The sequence below is a fragment of the Bombyx mandarina genome, chromosome 22 (genome assembly GCF_030267445.1).
Source record: "Bombyx mandarina strain Sakado chromosome 22, ASM3026744v2".
NCBI lineage: Eukaryota > Metazoa > Arthropoda > Insecta > Lepidoptera > Bombycidae > Bombyx > Bombyx mandarina.
Genome location: NC_143228.1, coordinates 6,914,983 through 6,936,278, shown reverse-complemented (window position 1 = coordinate 6,936,278; position 21,296 = coordinate 6,914,983). Strand labels below are relative to the sequence as shown.

The following is a 21,296-nucleotide window of genomic DNA, read 5'->3' as shown; positions in this document are numbered from 1 at the left end:
GCTAACCTGCAAAAACGGGATTGAATAATTTGGAAGGATTTTAAGTGAGTGCGGGCCGCGTGAGCGAACACTACACTTGCATAGGTCATGACGGGGCGTATGCAAGTTTTGTAAAGTGTCACCTTATTTCTAAGGGACATTTTACTTCGCCTACATATCATCGGGTAGAGACGTCCTAGAATGAAGGCGGCACGGTCGCGTACCGTCTTAATATGAGGGCGGAATGTCATCCTTCGGTCGAGGGTGACGCCTAAATATTTGACCTTCGGGGCCCACGGTATGGGCTGGTCGAACATCGTGATTGGGCGAATGGCGGAGGTAGAGGTGTCGACGCGCCTAGACGGGAGAAGGATGCTCAACGTGGTGTTCGGAGGGCGACCCCTTTTGAAGAGCACCGCTGTGCTTTTCGTGGGGTTGATGTCGATGCGCCACTTCCGGAACCACTGTCCCATGGTGGTAGCTGCGGTCTGAAGTCGCCGATGGAGCAACGCCTTCTTCCTACACGAGTTGTAGATGGCGGTGTCATCGGCGAAGAGCGCCAGATGGGTCTCCGGAGACCGGGGTATATCATTGATATACAAACTGAATAGTAACGGGGAGAGGGTGGAGCCTTGCGGGACTCCGGCTGTGACGTGACGGGGGCGGGATCGCGTTCCCTCGACTCGATATCGGAACGATAATTTTTGAAGGTTTCACTTCTAACACGTGTGACATGTAACTAACACATGTAATTTTTTTTTCTTATAACGAAATGTTAATTTGTTTATAAAATTGTTTTGTATCGTAAATAATAAAATATAATAAACACTTTTGAATATGCATTTTTTGTTGAACCAGGAAGTAGAAAAATACAATATTACAATTAGGTACCCATTACATTAATTCTAACATGTTCTTCTGACATTTATCTGCACTTAAATACAATATCGTCTGCATCTTGTCAATTGGGCCCTCCCCCGTTTTACCCCGCCACATACCTCAGGAGGTGAATAGCGCATCCGCGCGCATTAAGCAGACTTTGGATGGATTTGGTACGTTTTCAACTAACTAAAGGAAGGCAGGATCTAGAGATAAGAGATGGTCACACAGCACAGATTATTCATTATATTTTTTAAAGGATTTTATGACCTGGTAACTGTGACCTTTAGGTCAAGTCTTATTTTAATTTTAATGTAAAAAAAAATTATATGAAAAATGATGAAATGAAATGAAGTTGATTAAAATGAAACTAGGCGTGAAATGAGATCAGATTATATGGGATGAAATATAATCACAGTAAAATGGTGGTCATATTTACTGAGTCTTTTATAAATTAGAACATTCGAATACAGATAGTTAATATAATTACGATTTCGGGAATTCATTTGTTTGAATTGAAGGTTCTGAAACGTCAGCTGTCTCGGTACGGCAGCCCGTCGGGCTACCCAGACAGTGTCGCTGGTGTCCCGAAATACCTCCTGGACCAGAACCAGCCTGCCGAGTCGGGACGCGATACGCTGCCAACCGGTTGCTCTTTCTTATTTCTCCTTGGCAGTACGCTAGAGTGGGACTCAATTGATACCTTTAAGCGCTCTAATTTTTTTTATACATTACTTTCTTCAAAAATCAGGTACTTTCAGAAAGTCATCATAGATGTCATCTTCAAAAATCAGGTGCTACCGTACCGTAAAATGGGGCGATTAGGGACAAATTCCAACTTTATGAGCAATTTTAAGGTAGTTGTTGATGTATATAATGCTATATCAGGATCAAAATGATTGAGTCTTGGGGGCATCTTTGTTGTCTAATTTAAAATTATGCAACTAGCATTCCAGTTTAAGCAAAAAATGCAAAAATATGTGTAATCCCTATTTACCCGAAAATTGTAGTTAATTGGGACGAAATGAGAAATTTGCTAGGGTTGGCACTACTTTTATTTTTATATATAGTTTTAATTTATTTATTTATTTAGTTGCACCAACAAAGTGATCATCAATTAAAAAAATTGAAAAACTGACAAAAGTACATGGCAGACATCACCTCAATTATAGGTGCAATCGACAGTGCAGTAACAACAATATATATTTATACAAATATAGTGGGCTTTCTTAGAAACGGTTTATATTTCTCCGTTCTTGGTAAGTACTTAGGGGCTGATATTTCTATCTGGGTTAAGAGATTAGGTGTGTCGGTTATTCCATGGATTAATCAGATGAATACCCCCACTCTGAGCAAATATTAAATATTTTATTATGTATTACTTAGACATTTTTGTCCACCTTGAGATTTCATTGATCTTGTTACATGTCTCTGCAAAATCGACTTACTTATATTAAATTGCTGATCTATTTCAAATAAAGACTTATTCTCAATTTCGCTTCGATAAACCAGATTTTTACCAACAAATTTAAAAAATATTGTTATAACTACATAGACAACCCTACAAACCTGTATCTATTTATACTTAGGTCGTTTCCATTTCACGTATTCTCATCCCAATTGACCCCTTTTTCGTTGTTATTTGTACCTAACACGTCCCCAATATCCCCAAAAACAACAGATTTTTACATGTATTTTTATTTAATCAAATACATTAAAACCAATAACAACTGAGACTTACCTTTAATATATATGTTGGTTCAAACACTAAATAACGTTTATAAATCATAGTCGTCTTCTATTATTATCAAATAAATAAAAGAGAGCAAAGTTTCTAGCACTAAAATAATTACCACCACAGGAAGTTAATTTCAAACGCGATTTTTTATAAGTTAGCAGCTATTATCATGCATATTCAGAGTTGTTTTGTGAACTTTCAACATTCTACTATTAAACTACAAAAAAATGGAAGATTTTGCAACGAATATAAAACTTATATTGAGCGTCGAAAGATTTTCCCGGTTTTTTCCCGATTCGCCTTTCAATCCCTAATCGCCCCATTTTACCGGTACCTACTTTCTGAAAATGACTGTAGATGTCATGGCTCTAATTCCTGACGTTGCATCTCTTTCAATGTCTATAATGTTTAATCAGTGTTTAAGTGCCACAGACTATGCATTAATACAAAACAATTGGCTGAATTGGCTGGCCATTGACTGACAAAAAATGGCTCAGTCTAATGAAAAAGTTGATTTTTCTGGCTTATTTAAATTGGATGTGCTAATTCACGCAGATATTGTATCGTACAGTTTCTATGAAGTCGGTCTAAAGAAGTTTTTTGCATTTTCAAGTGACAAAGAATTATTTTTCATATATATTGATCCATTGTCAAAGAGGTTTGAACGAAATTATGATTGGGACTTCGTGGATAATCCAGTTTATTGCATGTGTTTTGAGCCTAGTGGGACCTGGACAATTATTTTAAGTGAACAGAAAGTGCTTCTAGTACCTTTTCTACCCCAATTCATTCCACAAAATGACTTCGATCACAAGTGGTCTTTGTCAAGTGTTACTGTTCTTCCACTTGGTAACATTCCAAAACCTACATCAGTGGTATTTTGGCTTACTAAAGAGTCTGAAAATATACTCATAATTGCATCTAAGGTATTATACAAATTTGTGTTTTTAATATTTGTTTCAGCTATACACTTTTACAATACAAAATTGGATAATGAAATTTTAATACCTATATTATTTCACAATACAATAAGGTCTTTGTAAAATGTACGTTAAAAAAATCAAAATAAAACATAATTCTCAAGATATACTTTAAAAAATAAATTGGTAATGGAAATGTAATAAAAATTAATGAAGTTATTGTACCTGAAGAGTAAATGCATATTCTAAGCCCACTCTGTTTCAATCCTGTCTATTTCTAACAGAAGGTATTCATACATTCTGGTCTAAAGTGTGGGACAGTGATTAAACTACAATTGAGTCTTCCATGCTATATGCCTCAAGACAGTTAGTGACATTTTCACTATTTTGTATGCTGTAAAAGTGACTTTAAAATTTTCAATTCACAGGGCGGAACAATATCCTTTTATTCATTGGAGACCCAGAGTGTTGTAGGGGAATGCAAGGTGACAGGAGAGATTACAGATTTACAGATTTGTTTTGATGACTCATTGGATTTGTTAGCACTTTTGGTTAGTATGTTATTAAAACCTAACATTTAAAATATGAGGCTTGGAACTGCTACTTTTATTGACAGTGCATTTTCAAAGATCATTTCAGATACACATCATATAGCTTTGGCATGAATTTGGCATCTTGATGTTTTTAAACCCAAGTCACATGTTTATCGTCAAAAAAAGAGATTTCAAGAGAGTCATGATCAGTAGGCTTCATTTCTGTGTGTATAGTATAGGTGTGTGTTATATTATAAATTGAAACAGTATATTTGTACATAAATGGTACAGCTAGTGTATTCTGGCCAATATATGAAAAACATTAAAAGCTTAAAATATACTTTACTTTGTCTCTATTTAAAGACAAAATTGAGAAAGATGATTTACCTTAATCACATTTTTATTCTAAACAGGCTAAGGGAACTAACTGTCTTTTCAATAAGCATGTTTATATTTGGTCTTAATTGCCTTTGTGCACAATAAAATGAAAAGCCAAAAAAATACACCACTGCTGTTTGTTTTGATATAGAATAGATATGCTTAACAAAATTCTCTGTTTGGACTCCGGAAAAGCAATGAAACCAATGCAATTCTGTTTCTATTTGGCCAGTAAAATGCATTTTTTAGATCTTTCTTTTGTATTTTCTAATGTTTTAATTAGTTTAACATAATAATATAAAAAGTAATTTAAATCCCGCAAATTTTTCCCAACATATGCAGACCGTCAAGTCCCACAACCCCACTCGCTACCTAAGTGTGGGCACCTCATATGAGATTTGGGCCTGTGTCTGAAAAAAAGTGAAACAGCCAAAAACGGACACAAAAAAGGGTAGACAAGTGTGCTACTAACATACTACATGCAATCTTCAGTCTGCATGTGATCATAGCTCTTTCTCTTAGCAAATGTAAAAATTGTGATTGTAAGAACCCTTTAAATACTAGTTTTTGTAATGAAAAATAATTCACAAGCTTAAAAGGGAAAAGGGTTCCTTTTCACATCATAATTATTTTCTATGATAAAGCTTGATGATCAGTCAAATGTATTTTAAATATAACTGTCCTATGTATATTGAATTGTAGTATAAAATATATTCATTTCCAGATTTCGAGCACTAAATCACAACAGTGGAAATTAGTATTAGAGCACAGATCATATGGTTATAGTTGGTTACAACAAATCAAAGCTAACGACAGAGATAAAAAAGATGGATTTATGTCTTATATAAAGCAACTATCAAAGGATAAAATTACACTTTTTATTCAAGGAAGTTCAAAAGGTGAATGAAAGAACATAGTGTATTAACAAAATGTAGTCAGAAAATTGAGCCAAGCCAATGACGATCGAATTAATAATGACATCTCTTGACAATGAAACGTCTCTTAATTTACATTTATTATTAGTAGTTTTTTTCATTACAGTTCAAGGTATCAGGCATAATTAAAACCACTTTCACGGCCTTATCTCGTACTTTTATTTAAGTATTTGTCATCTCTGACCATAAAAACTGTAGACTATTATAATATATAATTTGATATATAATTTGATGGAGTAGATAATATCATTTTTTATTAGTTAAAGAATAAGAATATTTGTCATGAAAAAGAAATACTTTTTTAATGCTCTGGATAAACAGCCAAGATCCCATATATTTTTTTCCCTACCTATTCGTTGGTAGCCTAAGAGGCTATTCCAGCTACACCCGAACCGGTAGATGAGGTCACCGGCTCAACCAGAGAGAATTTGCTAGCCCTAGCAAGAGCATTGCTTCGCAGAATCTACCACTGGATCCGAGTCGCAACCACTGAGAAGGTCCGGCGAGAAACTCAGTGGGTTATCCCATCAAAGCTTCAAATATAAAGTATAATTGAATATGCAATTTCGAAAAGGGCACATGTCGTATATTTTGTCAAATACGTTACTGCATATACATGTAGTTTTGAGGTTTACCTACACCCATATTTTATAATAATTCCAGTAATTTTTTATTGCTAATTAACACTACAATATATCTCAAAAGTTAATATTTTAAATTTTACACTGCTTTAGAAAATAATCAGTTTTTTTTCATGTCCTGAACATTTTACATTTTCAGAGATGTGCCCTTTTCGAAATTGCATATTCAATTGGTGTCCCATTCTTTATTCTTTACAATATAATGCAACATGCAACACGTCAGAAGCTTGAATTGTAGGACTATCGTACCTTGAAGTGCAAGCCTACAATTCGTCTTTCCATCAGTTACTTCGTAATTTTTACGTTTGTAAAGTTATCTATGTATGTTTAAATTGCCTAATTAATGGTTACAACATTCATCAACAATAAAATTAAAATGATATATACCTACAGATGAACACAAGTCACAAACGGTGGAGTATGTATTGAAACCAACCGAATACCTTCCGCTGTTTAGAAAAGGTTCGAATAATTGGGCATTGACTGCTCAGTATGTAAACGGAAGACATTTCCTGACTGCGTTTGAATTAAATGAGGGAACAATGATAGTAAGTTTAAATTTATGATTATATTTTCGAAGCAAAATATTAAGTAACCAATTTGAGTTATTACTGTAATAAAATACTGTAAGTAAATTATTAAATATGTAGAAATGTCTTATTAGTGTAATTACAGTGTAAAGCTCTTGTGCTATGCAAAACGTTTGGAATAAAAAATATCGTTTAAATAACCTTGAACATGCTTGTAGATTACATTATTTTGGTGAATAGATTTATTAAATAAATATTTTAGCTTGAAAGCCCTGAAGAAGACACACCATCTAGAACTCTGAGACCACAAATAAAAAAGGATGGTTTATATGTACAAGGTTTGTGGTCCCAAAGGTTAATTTATCTATTGAGGAAAAATGAAATTGAGGTGCACAGTTCCAGCTTTTCAGTCATTCAGGTAAGATAAACTAAATATTATAGTTAATCTGTCTTAGTCTATGTCTAGTCGTTGTAGGTCTTATGTCCTTTCAAAAAGGTTGCACGCCACGACAATTATTATTAATTTTCACCTAACTCCCATCCAAAGTTGAATGTTTGATATGGAATGTTGAATGTTTGCAATATTTCTCATTGTACTTTAATTAATTTTGATTTGAAAACAGTAATACACAAATATGTATAACAAATCTGTTGAAAAGAAATATTTCTACACTTAGTAGAAAATAATAACATTTTCAGCATGAAGGCTCACAAGGAGTTAATCGAGATTTTACTGAAATGTGGTCCGCGGAACTCATCGGTGATGTGCAGCGCGCTCATCTTATGACTGCTAAAGACGCCTCCACAACAACTGGTGATTGGCAAGAGCCAACTTTTTTGTGTGATTTGCAACTACCGAGGTTCACTTTACAACCGTGTTTGATTGTAACAAACTGCGGTGCATATATATTGAATACAATGTAAGTTTAATTTCAATCTCATATTTTTAAGCCTAGCTACTAACCTAACTTACTTCTTGAGGTACTTGTTTTTGTGATAAAGACTGTATGTTGGATTATAATACTTTAAAAAACAATTATCCCAAATAAGATATTATACTTATATACTGTAATATAACCATGAAGGTGACTCTCAGCAAACCCAAACGATATATTTTAATTAGCAAATAAAAGGTAAATTAGCAGTCATAAATTGAAGTAAAAAAACTGACATTGTGAGATATAAAATTATAAATATTATATAAACAACAATGGGGACCCTCTATTGATATAAAAATTCCTTCGCCAATGTTCACTAATGGATTTGAATCTTTCGAATGATACAATGCAAATACTATACTTCCACATGATTGTCACTACAAATTCTAACCGTACTCGTCGAACTCGACAAAGAGGTCGACGTGCAACCTAACCCATGCATCAGCCCGCTGAGTTTCTCGCCGGATCTTCTCAGCGGGTCGCGATTCCGATCCGGTAGTAGATTCATTCGCGAAACAATTGCTCTTGAGTTGTTAGGTCTCCTTCGGAGGCGCTCGGGCAGTTGTTAGCAAATCCCGCCCCTCTTGGCTGAGCCTTTGCTCGCCCACCTGTCCTGGTGAAACTGGAAAGGCCTTCGGGCCACCAGTAAACTTTCAATCATAAAAAAAAAAAACTACAAATTTGAAACGTGAAGTAGAAGCCCAATTACGTTACATTATGTATGTAACTAAACACGCTGAAGCCACATCTGTGTGCTTAGTGCGAGTTTTTCACGTTCTCGATAGCGTAAAAGTTTACTCATTGGTACAGCGCCCCTAGCGGCAAACGTAGGCAAACGTTCTGTTATGGGAGTTTACTCTGAGGTCGTTTTAAAAAGGGAACTTTTAGGATACGAACAATTTTATTTGATTTATACAATATGGATGATGTAACTCTAGGAGCAACCCCAGCAGCCGCACCCGTACTCTAAGACAGTTCACGCTCTACTAACCGTTCTCCGGTCTCCTCTAAAGTCTCTACCTCGGACCGTCTAGTGAGTGGTTGGAGGGTATCAGCATTTTAGGGTTCAGTACAGAGATATAACAGTTCCAACTCCATACAAGTTTGAGTTAACTTTTACGCTAACGAGAACGTTAAAAAACTCTCACTGAGGACACTGAATATTTTCATTTCGTTATTTTCTGTTGATTACCGATGTTGTTGTCGCTCAACGACAACACGGATGATAATGTAAACTAGTTTTTTTCCTACCTATGCTATTTCAGCTTCACCCTAATGTGTGTAGGTGAGCTCACGGGGCTGAAACCGGAGTGTTGCTAACACTGACCCTAACAAGAGCAGTGCTTCGCACAATCTACCACCGGATCGGAAACGCAGCCCACTGAGAAGATCCGGCGAGAAACTCAGTGGGCTGTGTCTTTGGGGTAAACTAGTCAAGACTGGTGTTTGTTATGTAGCTGCGAGGTGTGCGAGTGGCTCGTTGGCACGATATGTCGCGGCGGGACGGGCGCGGAGCAGCGCGCGGCGGCGCTAGGCGCGGCGCTGCCCCCGCTGCTGCGCGCCGCCGCGGACCTGCTCATGTCGCGGGGGAACATCGCATCCGCGCACTACCTCTACTCGTTAGCGCAAGTACGTGCACACACTATACATACACCTACCGACCTGTGTGCTTAGTCCGAGTTTTTTAACGTTCTCGATAGCGTAAAAGTTAAGCCATTATTGTATGTAGTTGGAACAGCGCTCCTAGCGGCAAACGTACACAAACGATCCAATTCCATACAAATATGGTTGTACTTACTATTTTTGTTAACCATTCATAGTGTTTTTATTGTACCTCACCTATCTAGTTCTTCTTCATCTTTTTCTCTACCTTATCCCACTAGGTGGGGTCGGCACAGCTAATTTTTCACGTCCATTCTCTTCTATCAGCCGTCATCTCAACACTCACTCTTCTCTCTCTCTCTCTCTCTCTCATATCGTTATTCACACACTCTATCCATGTCTTCTTCGGTTGACCTCTTCCTCCTCTACCTTGCACTACCATTTCGATACATCTCCTATTCACATGCATCTTTTCTCTCTTCTCTACGCATCACACGTCCATACTACGCTAATCGTCCTTTAATTTGTTAATTACCGAAGCTATTTTCACACTTCCTCTAATATAGGTATTCATTCCTATTCACCTATCACCTATCTAGTTTTTGCAATGATCAGATAGAGTTGTGGATCGCAGGGGTAGCTAACGCTTTCCGATCTCGATTGCTTTTTTTATTATTATTATCCGTTGTCATTTCTTGTCCCACTGAAAACTGCTTTTTCAGTAGATACACAGAATATTAGAATTAATCATAATAATAGTGAAATCATAGAAAGAAAATCGTGAAATCACTAATAATTTTTAAAATGAAACCGATATCACCTTTGGTATTACAAACTAATAATATTATAACTTATCACGGTACTTCATACTTTAATGGTACGATATAATTATTTCAGAGTCCACCAGATGGCTGGGTAGCCCGACTAGGTGTGTTTGGTCGTCTCCACGAACTGTCCATGTTTAAACAGTCAGCGAATGTCGGAAGTCTTGGGAATGCTGCAATTATCGTCAAATTACTCGCTGTGTTGATCAAAATGTCTACTAATGAAGAAGAAATATTCGACTGGTTAGTGAGAAAAATCTCTATTGAAACATTATTACTTTCGATAGCTTAATTTAAAAAGTTGAATAGATAGTTAAAAAAAATTATAGAAGAATATGATAATAGATTATGATTATGTCATTATATTTTATCACATATTTAATAAAAAAAATATGTCTAAACGCTGCCTAATGATAGCTATAGTAGATTGATAAAAACTGAATGTAACCCTATAACAGTAGAATGTTCCCACCTCGATAAAGCGGCACGACACAAGAACCCGCTCATCGTGGCCGCCGGTAACTACATTCCCGATCCTGCGGACAGAATGGAAAGCAGTCGACGTCGCCCCAAACACGTCATTTCGGATCCTCCCGATCCACTAACGGTGCTTCTAGGTACCTCAAGCGCCGGTCATTATTGTCATCGAACCCGTCGCTTGCGACGAAAAGCTCGACGAGTAAATTAACCCTCAGACACGGCCTACTGAGTTTCTCGCCGGATCTTCTCAGTGGGTTGCGTTTCGATCCGGTGGTAGATTCTGCGAAGCACGGCTCTTGCTAGGGTTCGTGTTAGCAATGTCGTCAGATTTGAGCCCCGTGAGCTCACCTACTAGTTAAGGTTACGCTGATATAGCCTCTCAAGGCTCTCAGCTTAGGTACGAAAAAAAAAATGTTCTCAATAACTGTACTTTTGTTTTAGGGATGTAAAATTCACAACTCTTAATCCGGCTGAACTATTGGAATTGGCTTCATTTGCTGCTGCGGTTGGCCTGTGGGAGATGCTACCATTATTCAGCATTCACAGAGGATATCCTAACATACTTCTGTCAGCAGTAAAGTCGCGAAGTGCTATATGCAGAGGAGCTTTAAACTGTCTCCTTAGGGAGCAATGTGTTGTGCCACTGCTGTTGGAAGAAGACAGCCAATGGCTTCTTGATTTTATTATTGCCAATTGTGAAAAGTTTGACACCTTCCTACTTAAAGTAAGTAGAGGAATAAGCTGAAAAAAAATTCAGCTGCAAATTAAACAATAGGTCAATATTAACATAAAAAATAAAATTGCAGTGTCTATGTTTGTGGTTGAATCCGTTACAAGACCAACTGCGGCCTGTAATGAGGGACATGAAGCAGGGCATATGCACAATTTATGTAAGTGCCTATATTTTAGTAATGAATAATACATAAAGCGTAATATGCTACGTATTTAATATAGATGATCATATTATTATTATTATTGTGTAAAAACTGAAGATTAAGAATTTTTTTGAAAGTTTTGTGAAATTATTCAAGATTAGTCTTTTGTTAAAAAAAATAATGTCATTTATATCTTTAGTATGTTGGTATTGTCGATATCAGTTAACGAATTAACGTCTTTTAAGCGATTTCTAGAGCCCAATGATAATTAAATCCAACTGTTGATTGTGGATTTTCTACCAGCTCTCGCGACATAAGAGACACAGTCAAAAGTCATTTTACGGTTTAATGTTGCGTTTATTATTATGGCTTTGATAGGATAAAGTCTCAACTGTAATGTAACTGTTTGATATAATTAAGCCGTTCTTTTTCTCACTCTCTCTCTGTAAGCCTTTTAAACGCGCTAGAGAAAGAGAGTTTGTTAGGTCTCCTTCGGAGGCGCTCGGGCAGTTGTTTGCAAATCCCGCCTTTGCTCGCCCACCTGTCCTGGTGAAACTGGAAAGGCCTTCGGGCCACCAGTAAACTTTCAATCATAAAAAAAAAAAAAAAAAAGAAATAGAGCACACTTTTTGAACAATGACGTCAACATTTAAGACTTGGATGTACATTTTACGCAAACACTTGGGTTTTGAGAAACAATCAGAATATCCCATTCAGCCTCTACCAAAAACCATAATGATAATTGCTCAAAGTGTCACTTAACTATTTCAATTATTTCTTCAATCCATGTATTATATTTCTTGAACTTGCCAACCCAGATTTTGAATATAAATAAATACTACATTAGTAAATTTATCAACTCCTGCATAAGTTATTACTTCATTATATACAGGGTGGCCCATAAGTCCTTTGAAAAGTAAAATTTGAATAAAACGAACAGGGCGCGCGTGAGCGGTGCAGGGGAAGCGGGGGGAGTAACTTCGGTTTCTGGGAATTTAGTCGCGATGGAGCGTTTTACCGGAGCGGACCGTGCGTTTTATGTGCGCGAGTTTTATAAAAACGACAATTCGGCAACCGTTGCGCGGCGTAAATTTCGAGAACACAAAGGTTTACACAACTTTGACGACACTCCAACTCTTCAAACGATTAAGAACTGGGTTGCTAAGTTCGAGGAGACCGGTTCGACGTTAGATAAACCGCGGTTGGGTCGCCCAAGGACGTCACGTACGGAACAAAACATAGACACAGTGACACAGTCTATTCCCGAAAATCCGACACAGTCAACTCGTAAGCGCGCCAGAGCATTAAACGTATCCAGGACATCGTTACAACGGATTTTGAAGAAAGATTTACATATGCACCCTTACAAAATTCAGTTGGTTCAAGAATTAAAGCAAACTGACGGTATTCAAAGAAAATTATGCGAATGAAATGTTGAATCGGTTTACTTCCTTCAATAACATAATGTTCTCTGACGAGGCTCATTTCCATCTTAACGGGCATGTTAGTAAACAAAATTGCCGCTATTGGAGCCCCATCAATCCAAAACTTAAGCATCAGAAGCCCTTACATAGTCCGAAAGTGACTGTTTGGGCCGCTATGTCAGCCCATGGTATCCTAGGGCCTTACTTCTTTGAGGATGGCAGAGGGCGCTTACTGTTACGTCGGAGCGATATGTGGCTATGATCGAAGAGTTTTTCATACCAGAATTGCAAAACTTTTCAGGCTTTAATGCCAGGACGTGGTTTCAACAGGATGGGGCCACTTCTCACACCTCTAACACTGCTATGCCCGTTATCCGTCAACTTTTTCCTGGCAAAGTTATCTCTAAGAGAGGAGACATTTCCTGGCCTCCACGTAGTCCAGATCTGACCCCGATGGATTTTTTTTTGTGGGGCTACCTTAAGGCTAAAGTATACGACACAAACCCGCGGTCAATTGAGGCTCTAAAAGAAAACATCCGCAGAGAAATGACAAGCATTTCAGCAGTGACGTGCCGCGCAGTCATCGACAATTTTAGACGTCGTTTGCAAGAGTGCCGTGATCGCAACGGATTACATTTAGGAGATGTTATTTTCAAAAAATAATTCCCGTTTTTTAAGCTTTTTATGTAAATAAAAATTTAATTCATAATGTAATTAGTTTTATTTTAATAATTTTTTTTTCATATCAAAGGACTTATGGGCCACCCTGTATAAAGTCATTACACGCTATATCTCCATCGAGTCGTGTTTATCTATACTTAATATTATAAAGCTAGAGTTTGTTTGTTTGAACGCGCTAATCTCAGGAACTACTGGTCCGATTTGAAAAATTATTTCAGTGTTAGATAGCCCATTTATTGAGGAAGGCTATATATAGGCTATATAACATCACATTAAGACCAATACAAACGGAGCGCCGATAAAGAATATTTCAAAATATTTTCACTTTCTAGGTAAATGAAATGGGAGTAAAATTTAGCGTTATGCCAAAATAACTATTCCACGCGGACGGTGTCGCGGGCAAAAGCTAGTATTAATATAAACATCATTTTTAGACAGCAAAAATGACACAACTAATATCTACGTTCGTCAATGTCGCCTGTGCTGTGGAAGCCCGGGAACCATGTCAAGATATACATTTGGAGGTCACGCAACCTCCATCCGACACGTGGAAGAACCAAGTGTTCACACCCAGACGCTCCCTCACTTGCGGGCTGGCGCATTGGGCCGTGGTCAGCGACGGCAACGCCAGAGTGATGATGGCTAGTACACCAGTCAACACGGAGCTCATCGGCAGGGTTATAGACGTGGCCTGTGGACGGCACCACACTCTCATCTTAACGGAAAATGGAGTGAGTTATTTTCATATTTAAGGTAACCGAGCAGGACATTCATTCGTTTCATTGGTTCCACCACACTTACCGTAAATAGGTAACCGAAAGCTAACATTACTATGTTAGGTTTGGGTTTGAAAGGTTGGGCAGCCGTTGTACTGTTAAAAGTAAGACCTTAGAACTCATGTCTCAAGGTGGGTGGCGGCGATTGTAGATGTCTTAAGCTTCGATAAATACTTAATATCATGTGGGCCGTGAGCTCGTCCACCAATCAAAGCAATAAAAAGATATTTTATTTATCGTTTTTGTCTAAATACTAAGCACGTACTATAGACTACAAAATGATAATAAATTAATATTGCTATAGTAGAATTATTTTGTTCGTGCAGTTTGGGTCATAAATAATCGGAGCGTTGAAGCGAATATTTTGCTCTCTCTTCCACTCACGAGCGTTATGGACGGGCATAGTGATGCGCATCATTGTTTTCGATAAGCGTTATCGATTGTGTATTTAGTTTTGTCATTTTGTGGGTTACTGATAAAAATGAAATTTAAAATCACTAATCGAACACTCACACCACATATCGCCGCAGCAAGTTAACAAGAACGGCAAAAATTAACACGTTGTAACTTTTCGGGATCTATTTTTATTTCAGTGAAAATTTTTAACACATTGTTGATAACAACACGTGCAAATATTGTTTTGAATAAAATCTACCGTTTTGATACAAAACAAAGGAGTAGCCATTGTGTCACTAAAGAAATTCAGAGAGCGAATACATAAAAACACATTTCTCTTCGACATATGTACTATAATTTGCAGGTAAGTACAACAAATGACTCGTAACATAACAATGTCTCACCACCCTGCCGCCGTGTACCTGCCTTCGATGACTCATTTGTTTTTATCGATAATGGCGTTACGCCCGCGCAACATGCTCACCGCCTTTAACCGGGCTATGTTTTATGACCCAAACTGCACGAACAAAATAATTCTACTATAGTCACGTTTGCCTTTCAAGCGCCGATATTCAAATGTACGTAACAGTTGTACAGCGCGGGCGACAACACGTTCGGTCAGCTGGGCGTGGGGCGGCGGTGGCGGGGCGCGGCGGGCGAGGCGGCGCGCGCGTCTGGCGGCGTGCTGCGCGTGCGGCTCGCGGGGGGCGCGCCCCTCGTGTGCGTCGCCGCCGGACACTACCACTCCGCCGCGGTGGACGCCGGCGGGCGACTCCTCACGTGGGGGTCCGTCACATTCCCTCATTAAATCCCCTATCCATACTTGATTTGACAGCTGTCCCCGTAGTTGCTCTCTAGTGGAACTATGAGGTATTAGAGTTGACCTTTTACTAGTGGTAGGACCTCTTTGAGCTTGCTCTTATGAGCATTCTACTGTTACGTCTGCATTCGTATTTAGCGATGCAACGGTATTCGTATCCCGGGCGGGTACCAATTTTTCTAATCAAATACGTACTTAACAAATGTTCACAATTGACTTCCACTGTGAAGGAATAACATCGTGTAATCAAAATCAACCTCGCAAAAATATAATATGCGTAATTAGTGTGGTAGAACCTCTTGTGAGTCCGCACGGTTAAGTACCACCGCCCTGCCTATTACTGCCGTGAACCAGTAATGCCTTTCGGTTTGAAGGATGGGGCAGCCGTTGTAACTATACTGAGACCTTAGAACTTATATCTCAAGGTGGGTGGCGCATTTACGTTGTAGTTGTCTATGGGCTCCAGTAACCACTTAACACCAGGTGGGCTGTGAGTTCGTCCACCCATCCAAGTAACAAAAACAATTTTTAGTGAGTAAACCATTGATACTACAACATCGCGGTCTAGTTATATTTTATACATACACTAGCCGTACTAGCCCGCTTCGCTGGGCATTTAAAATTAACATTATTGTTTTATTGTGATTATTATTAGGGAGTCCAACACTCATATAAATATTAGCCTATCCATTAAGTACATCTATTTTCTACATGGATACCAAATTTCAAGTCAATCGGATGCACGGTTCAGTAGTTATAACGGAACATCCGTGAAGACCACTGTAGATTTATATATTAGTATAGATTTGCCGTGAAAATAAAGTTACGGCATACTTGGGTACGTGGTAAAGGACATCAAGAAGCCACAACTAAATGACTGTGCGTTAGCCTAACTAAATACTAAATATCTAACTGCTTAAATATAAAATAACATTACACCTTTGAAAAATTACATTCGCGTGTAGTTGAAATTTCAATCGCAGGAAAAGAATAGCAAATAATTTCAGCTCACATTGCATCTCAATAGAAGTGGTTGTTTATGAAATTTAAGAAAAATGTTTCAATACAAAGTCATTACACGACTGAAGGACTTGTATGACATTGCACAATAAACTATTTTATTATTAGTAGTGTTAATTCAATTATCTTATTTCGTCCATAATTACTGATACTTTAGTATGTATTTAGTTTTTTTTTCACTGCACTGGATTTCTTTAATAGCTGCTAAATATAAAAAGGAGCTTGGATGGCAAATAATGAAGAAAATTGTACTGAATAGATTTATCATTGCCTACTTAATAAATAGATTGTTTAAATACTCTGTCACAGGTGGGGAGTGCACGGTCAGCTGGGCCTCGGAAACATCGACGATCAGTGGACCCCACAACTGGTTACGAAGTTTTTGGGGAGAAAGGTAAGGTCGTCGCAAGCGAGTAAACTAATTCATAGACACAACTCACTGAGTTTCTCGCCGGATCAAAACAACCTCGTACAGTGACAGTATAACTGGTGGTAGGACCTCTAGTGTGAGGAATTTCATTTTTTTTTTAAATACTGAATTGTCATCGTTTCTTAATAATTATACCAAATTTCGAGTTAATCTGACGTTTTCAATGGGGGTCAAATTCATGTTCAAAGATTCCGTTAACATACATACGCCTGAAGCTAATAAAAGCGTATATAAAAACCTGGTACCGTGACAGCGAATGTAATGGCGCCAGGTGCAGAGCGTGGGGTGCGGCGCGTGCCACTCGGTGCTGCTGACGCGCGGCGGCGAGCTGTGGGCGTGCGGCGCCAGCGTGTTCGGGCAGCTGGGCACGGGGCAGCGCGGCAAGGCGTCGCTACCGGTGCGCGTGGCGCTGCACGAGCCGGTGCGCGCCCTCGCCGCCGGATACTTTCATAACGTGAGACACTTTATATAAGACCTTGTCATTTTTTATTCGGATCAAAGGAGCTGTCGCCGCTGTAAACTTTTTTTTTTTTTCCTACCTAAGCTGATAAGCCTTGAGAAGCTATTTCAGCGTAACCTTAACTAGTAGGTGAGCTCACAGGGCTCAAACCGGAGTGATGCTAACACTGACCCTATCAAGAGCAGTGCTTCGCAGAATCCACAACCGGATCGGAAACGCGACCCACTGAGAAGATCCGGCGGGAAACTCAGTGGGCTATGTCTATGGGTTAATTCGCTCGTCGAACCCTTCGTCGCAAACGACGGGTTCGACGAGGACGGTGACCGGCGCTTGTGGTGCCTATAAGCACCGTTAATGGATCGGGAGGATCCGTAATGACGTGCTTTGGGCGACGTCGACGGTTTACCATTCGGTCTACTGGATCGGGTATGTAGTTTCCAGCGGCCACGACAAGAGGGTTCTCATGTCGTGCCGCCTTCTCAAAGTGGCGCAGCGATGCCGACTATAGATAGCTACTAACGGAATCGAGCTCCAGGTCATCGTGGAGATCCACGTTCCTCAGGAACCATGGTGCTCCGACGGCTATCCTGCAGAATTGGGATTGAATAACCTGAAGGTGTTTCAAGTTGGTGCGGGCCGCGTGAGCGAACATTACGGTTGCATACGTCATAACGGGGCGTATGCAAGTTTTGTAGATAGTTACCTTATTACGGAGGGACAGTTTGCTTCGTCTGCAAAGCATAGGGTACATTCGTCCTAGTATAAACGCGGCACGGTCGCGTACCGTTTTAAGGCCGCTGCATACGTGACGGGTTTTTATACGGACGGGACGGGACGGGAAGTTTTGCAAACATCGTTTCATACAAAATGTATATGAAAGAGCATATTTCACGGAGACACGGACGGGACGGGTACGTGGCACTCACGGGACGTGCCCCGTCCCGTCCGTGTTTCCGCTACGTATGCACAGTCACTCCGTTCGTTCCGGAGAGAGAACTAGTGACGTCTTGATACGCAAGTGTCGAAAATGGATAACGAAAAACTAATCGAGTGTGTACGGTCAAATCCAGCATTATATAATTTAATTATATAATAATATATAATTCTATTCTGCCATGTAGGATGTACAGAAAATCTCCTTTTCTTGTTCACGGTCGTAGCTACTTCGTCATCTAGAGCAATAGCAATTAAAGCCAATTCTTGAAATGAAAAATCCATCTTTCGTTGTTCACAACACTAGCACGTTAGATCCGAGTCATTGTCACAGTGCGTATGCATTTACATCACGTTCCCGTTTTGAACGAGGCAGTCACGTCCCCGTTCCGTTCACGTCCCGTCCGTATAAAAACCCGGTGGGGACGGAATGTCATCCCTCTGTCGAGGGTAACGCCTAGGTATTTCACCTTCGAGGCCCACGGTATGGGCTGGTCAAAGAGAGTGATGGGGCTAACGGCGGAGGTGTTTACGCACCTATTAGAGAGCGGGATGCTCGAAGTGGTATTCGGAGGGCGACCCCTTTTGAAAAGCACCGCTGTGTTTTTCGTGGGGTTGATGTCAATGCGCCACTTCCGGAATCACTGTCCTATGGTGGTTACTGCGATCTAGAGTCGCCGATGTAACAACGACATCTTCCTACACGAGTAGTAGATAGCCGTGTCATCGGCGAAGAGCGCTAGATAGGTCTCCGGAGACCGGGGTATATCATTGATATACAAACTAAATAATAACGGGGAGAACGCGGAGCCTTGCGGGACTCCGGCAGTCAGATGACGGAGGCGAGAGCGAGTTTCCTCTACTCGATATCGAAACGAGGAACACCCGTAGAAAATTATTTGTTAATGGAGACGAGCACATAAATCACGTGATTGTGAATGGTCGCCATTACTTGTGCACATCAGCTATTGCTTTCATAGCGACGCAGTCAAGACGCTGCTTACCGCTAAAAACTCATCATCATCATTCTCCTGCTCGTTTCTCGTTTCCCAGTCAGCTGGGGTCAGCGCAACATGGTTTCTCCTTCGATACTCCTCTATCATATACCATTTCTTCGTTCACTCCCTTCTTACACATATCATCTTTCATGCAATCCATCCATTTCTTCTTAGGTCTACCTCTTCCTCTATATCCTTTCACATTCATAGTTAACACCCTCTTACCAACCTCATTTTCATTTCGTCTCATCACATGACTATACCATCCCAAACGCGCACTTCCCAACTTCTCTGTCACAGGTGCCACTTTCAGACTTCCTCTAACATATTCATTTCGTATTCTATCCATTCTGGTTACTCCACACATCCATCGCAACATTCGCATCTCTGCTGCATGCAATCTCCTTTCATCCGCCATTTTCATGGTCCAACAAGCTGATCCATACAATATCCATTACCGCTGAAGACTCGTTTCAAATCTCTATCTATACTAATACTAATATATTATAAAGAGGAAAGAATTGTTTGTTTGTATTGAATAGGCTCCGAAACTACTGAACCAATTTGAAAAATTCTCTTACTGTGTGAAAGCTACACTATTCCCGTGTGACATAGGCTATAATCTTTTTTGAAAAATATTAGGGATCCTTACTAAAACTCCAATAATGTAACCCAAGGTGTAAAAAAATTACCTAAAATATTCTTTGCATCGCGTGCCCTGCGAAAACTATTGATGATAGAAAAAAATAATGTACTACGACTTTGTAGAACACATTATTATTTACAAAAAGTGTCGCGACATCATGTGTCTAACTATTATAGTTACGCCGCAATAAGTGTTCTTTTATTAAAAAAAATAGAACAACGTCAAATATCGTTGAAATTTTTGTTAAAGACCCGAGCTGAGCCGGAGCGGGCCGCTAGTAATGAAATAATTTTAAACAGTTGGCGTTAACACACAAAGGCGAGGTGTACGTGTGGGGCGCCAGTCCGCAGCAGGTGCGCGCCGCCGCCGCACGACGCGCCGCAGAGCCCTCCTCCCCCACCCTGCCCTTCCACGACGATAACGACAGATACCTCGCACCCTCCTGCGTCGACACTACCAACGTGCGAGGGAGAATCGTACAGGTAATTAGATCCGGATAATTTACTAGTAATTTTTTTAATTTTTATTTATTTAAGAATTACCATCAGGGTTTACAGTAAGACATAAAATAACATTGACATGTATAGAGCAATTGATAACTGCAACTCTAATTAGAGGCAATCACAGCATGCATTACATTAATATATCAACAGAGATTTAACAATACTAATAATAATAAAAATAATAAAAAACAAAAGGAAGACAACAAGGACAGTAATACCCGAGTACTCAGACCAAGACAGTAACGAGGTAACCTGGATGGCACCTTCAAAGAGAATTTATTGAGGATGGATTGCCCTTGATTGCCTTTTTATTGCCCTTGTAGGCAGACGAGCAGACGGCCCACCTGATGGTGAGTGGTTACCGTCGCCCATGGACTTCAGCCATGCCAGGGGCAGAACCAATCCGCTGCCTACCGCTTAATACTCTCCACAAACCTCTTTTAAATAAGGACATGTCATAGCGCTCAGGAAACACCTTGGAGGGGAGCTCATTCCATAGCCGGATGGTACGTGACAAAAAAGACCTCTGGAAACGCACTGTCGATGAACGCAGCGGTTCCAGATGATATGGATGAACTCTGCTCCGATGGCGGGAGGTGCGATGATAAAAAGGAGATGAGGGGATCATCTTAAACAATTCCTTAGAGCACTCCCCATGGAACATACGGTACAAAATACAGAGGGAACCGAAGTCCCTCCGCAGACCCAGAGGTTCCAAATTTAGCAAAAAGATCACGTTCCTCCGACATCTCTGTTGTGAAAAAATATTTAATGTGGTTCGATTCGTATTTACAGATATCCGCTGGTTGGCATCACTCATGCATAATAAACAACATGGGCTCTATTTATACCTGGGGACTTAATTTCGATGGACAGCTAGGTAAGGTCTAATCATTATGCAAATTAATAATATAATATGCTCAATAAGCATAAAATATATAGATCATAAATAAAAAC

General features: G+C 39.5%; 1 protein-coding gene across 1 annotated transcript in view; it reads left to right on the top strand.

The window, feature by feature from the left end:
* The first annotated feature begins 3,016 nt into the window (after positions 1-3,016).
* Positions 3,017-21,296, top strand: part of ca (RCC1 and BTB domain containing protein claret) — a 24,250-nt gene continuing 5,970 nt past the window's right edge. The window contains exons 1-16 of the mRNA XM_028182783.2: positions 3,017-3,522; positions 3,945-4,067; positions 5,152-5,326; positions 6,397-6,551; positions 6,796-6,951; positions 7,233-7,453; positions 8,929-9,100; positions 9,971-10,140; positions 10,819-11,101; positions 11,184-11,267; positions 13,792-14,088; positions 15,119-15,315; positions 16,679-16,763; positions 17,071-17,253; positions 20,136-20,318; positions 21,135-21,219. Coding sequence (XP_028038584.2) covers positions 3,085-3,522; positions 3,945-4,067; positions 5,152-5,326; positions 6,397-6,551; positions 6,796-6,951; positions 7,233-7,453; positions 8,929-9,100; positions 9,971-10,140; positions 10,819-11,101; positions 11,184-11,267; positions 13,792-14,088; positions 15,119-15,315; positions 16,679-16,763; positions 17,071-17,253; positions 20,136-20,318; positions 21,135-21,219 — 3,007 coding nt within the window. The 5' untranslated portion in view covers positions 3,017-3,084. The remainder of the gene's footprint in view (positions 3,523-3,944; positions 4,068-5,151; positions 5,327-6,396; positions 6,552-6,795; positions 6,952-7,232; positions 7,454-8,928; positions 9,101-9,970; positions 10,141-10,818; positions 11,102-11,183; positions 11,268-13,791; positions 14,089-15,118; positions 15,316-16,678; positions 16,764-17,070; positions 17,254-20,135; positions 20,319-21,134; positions 21,220-21,296) is intronic.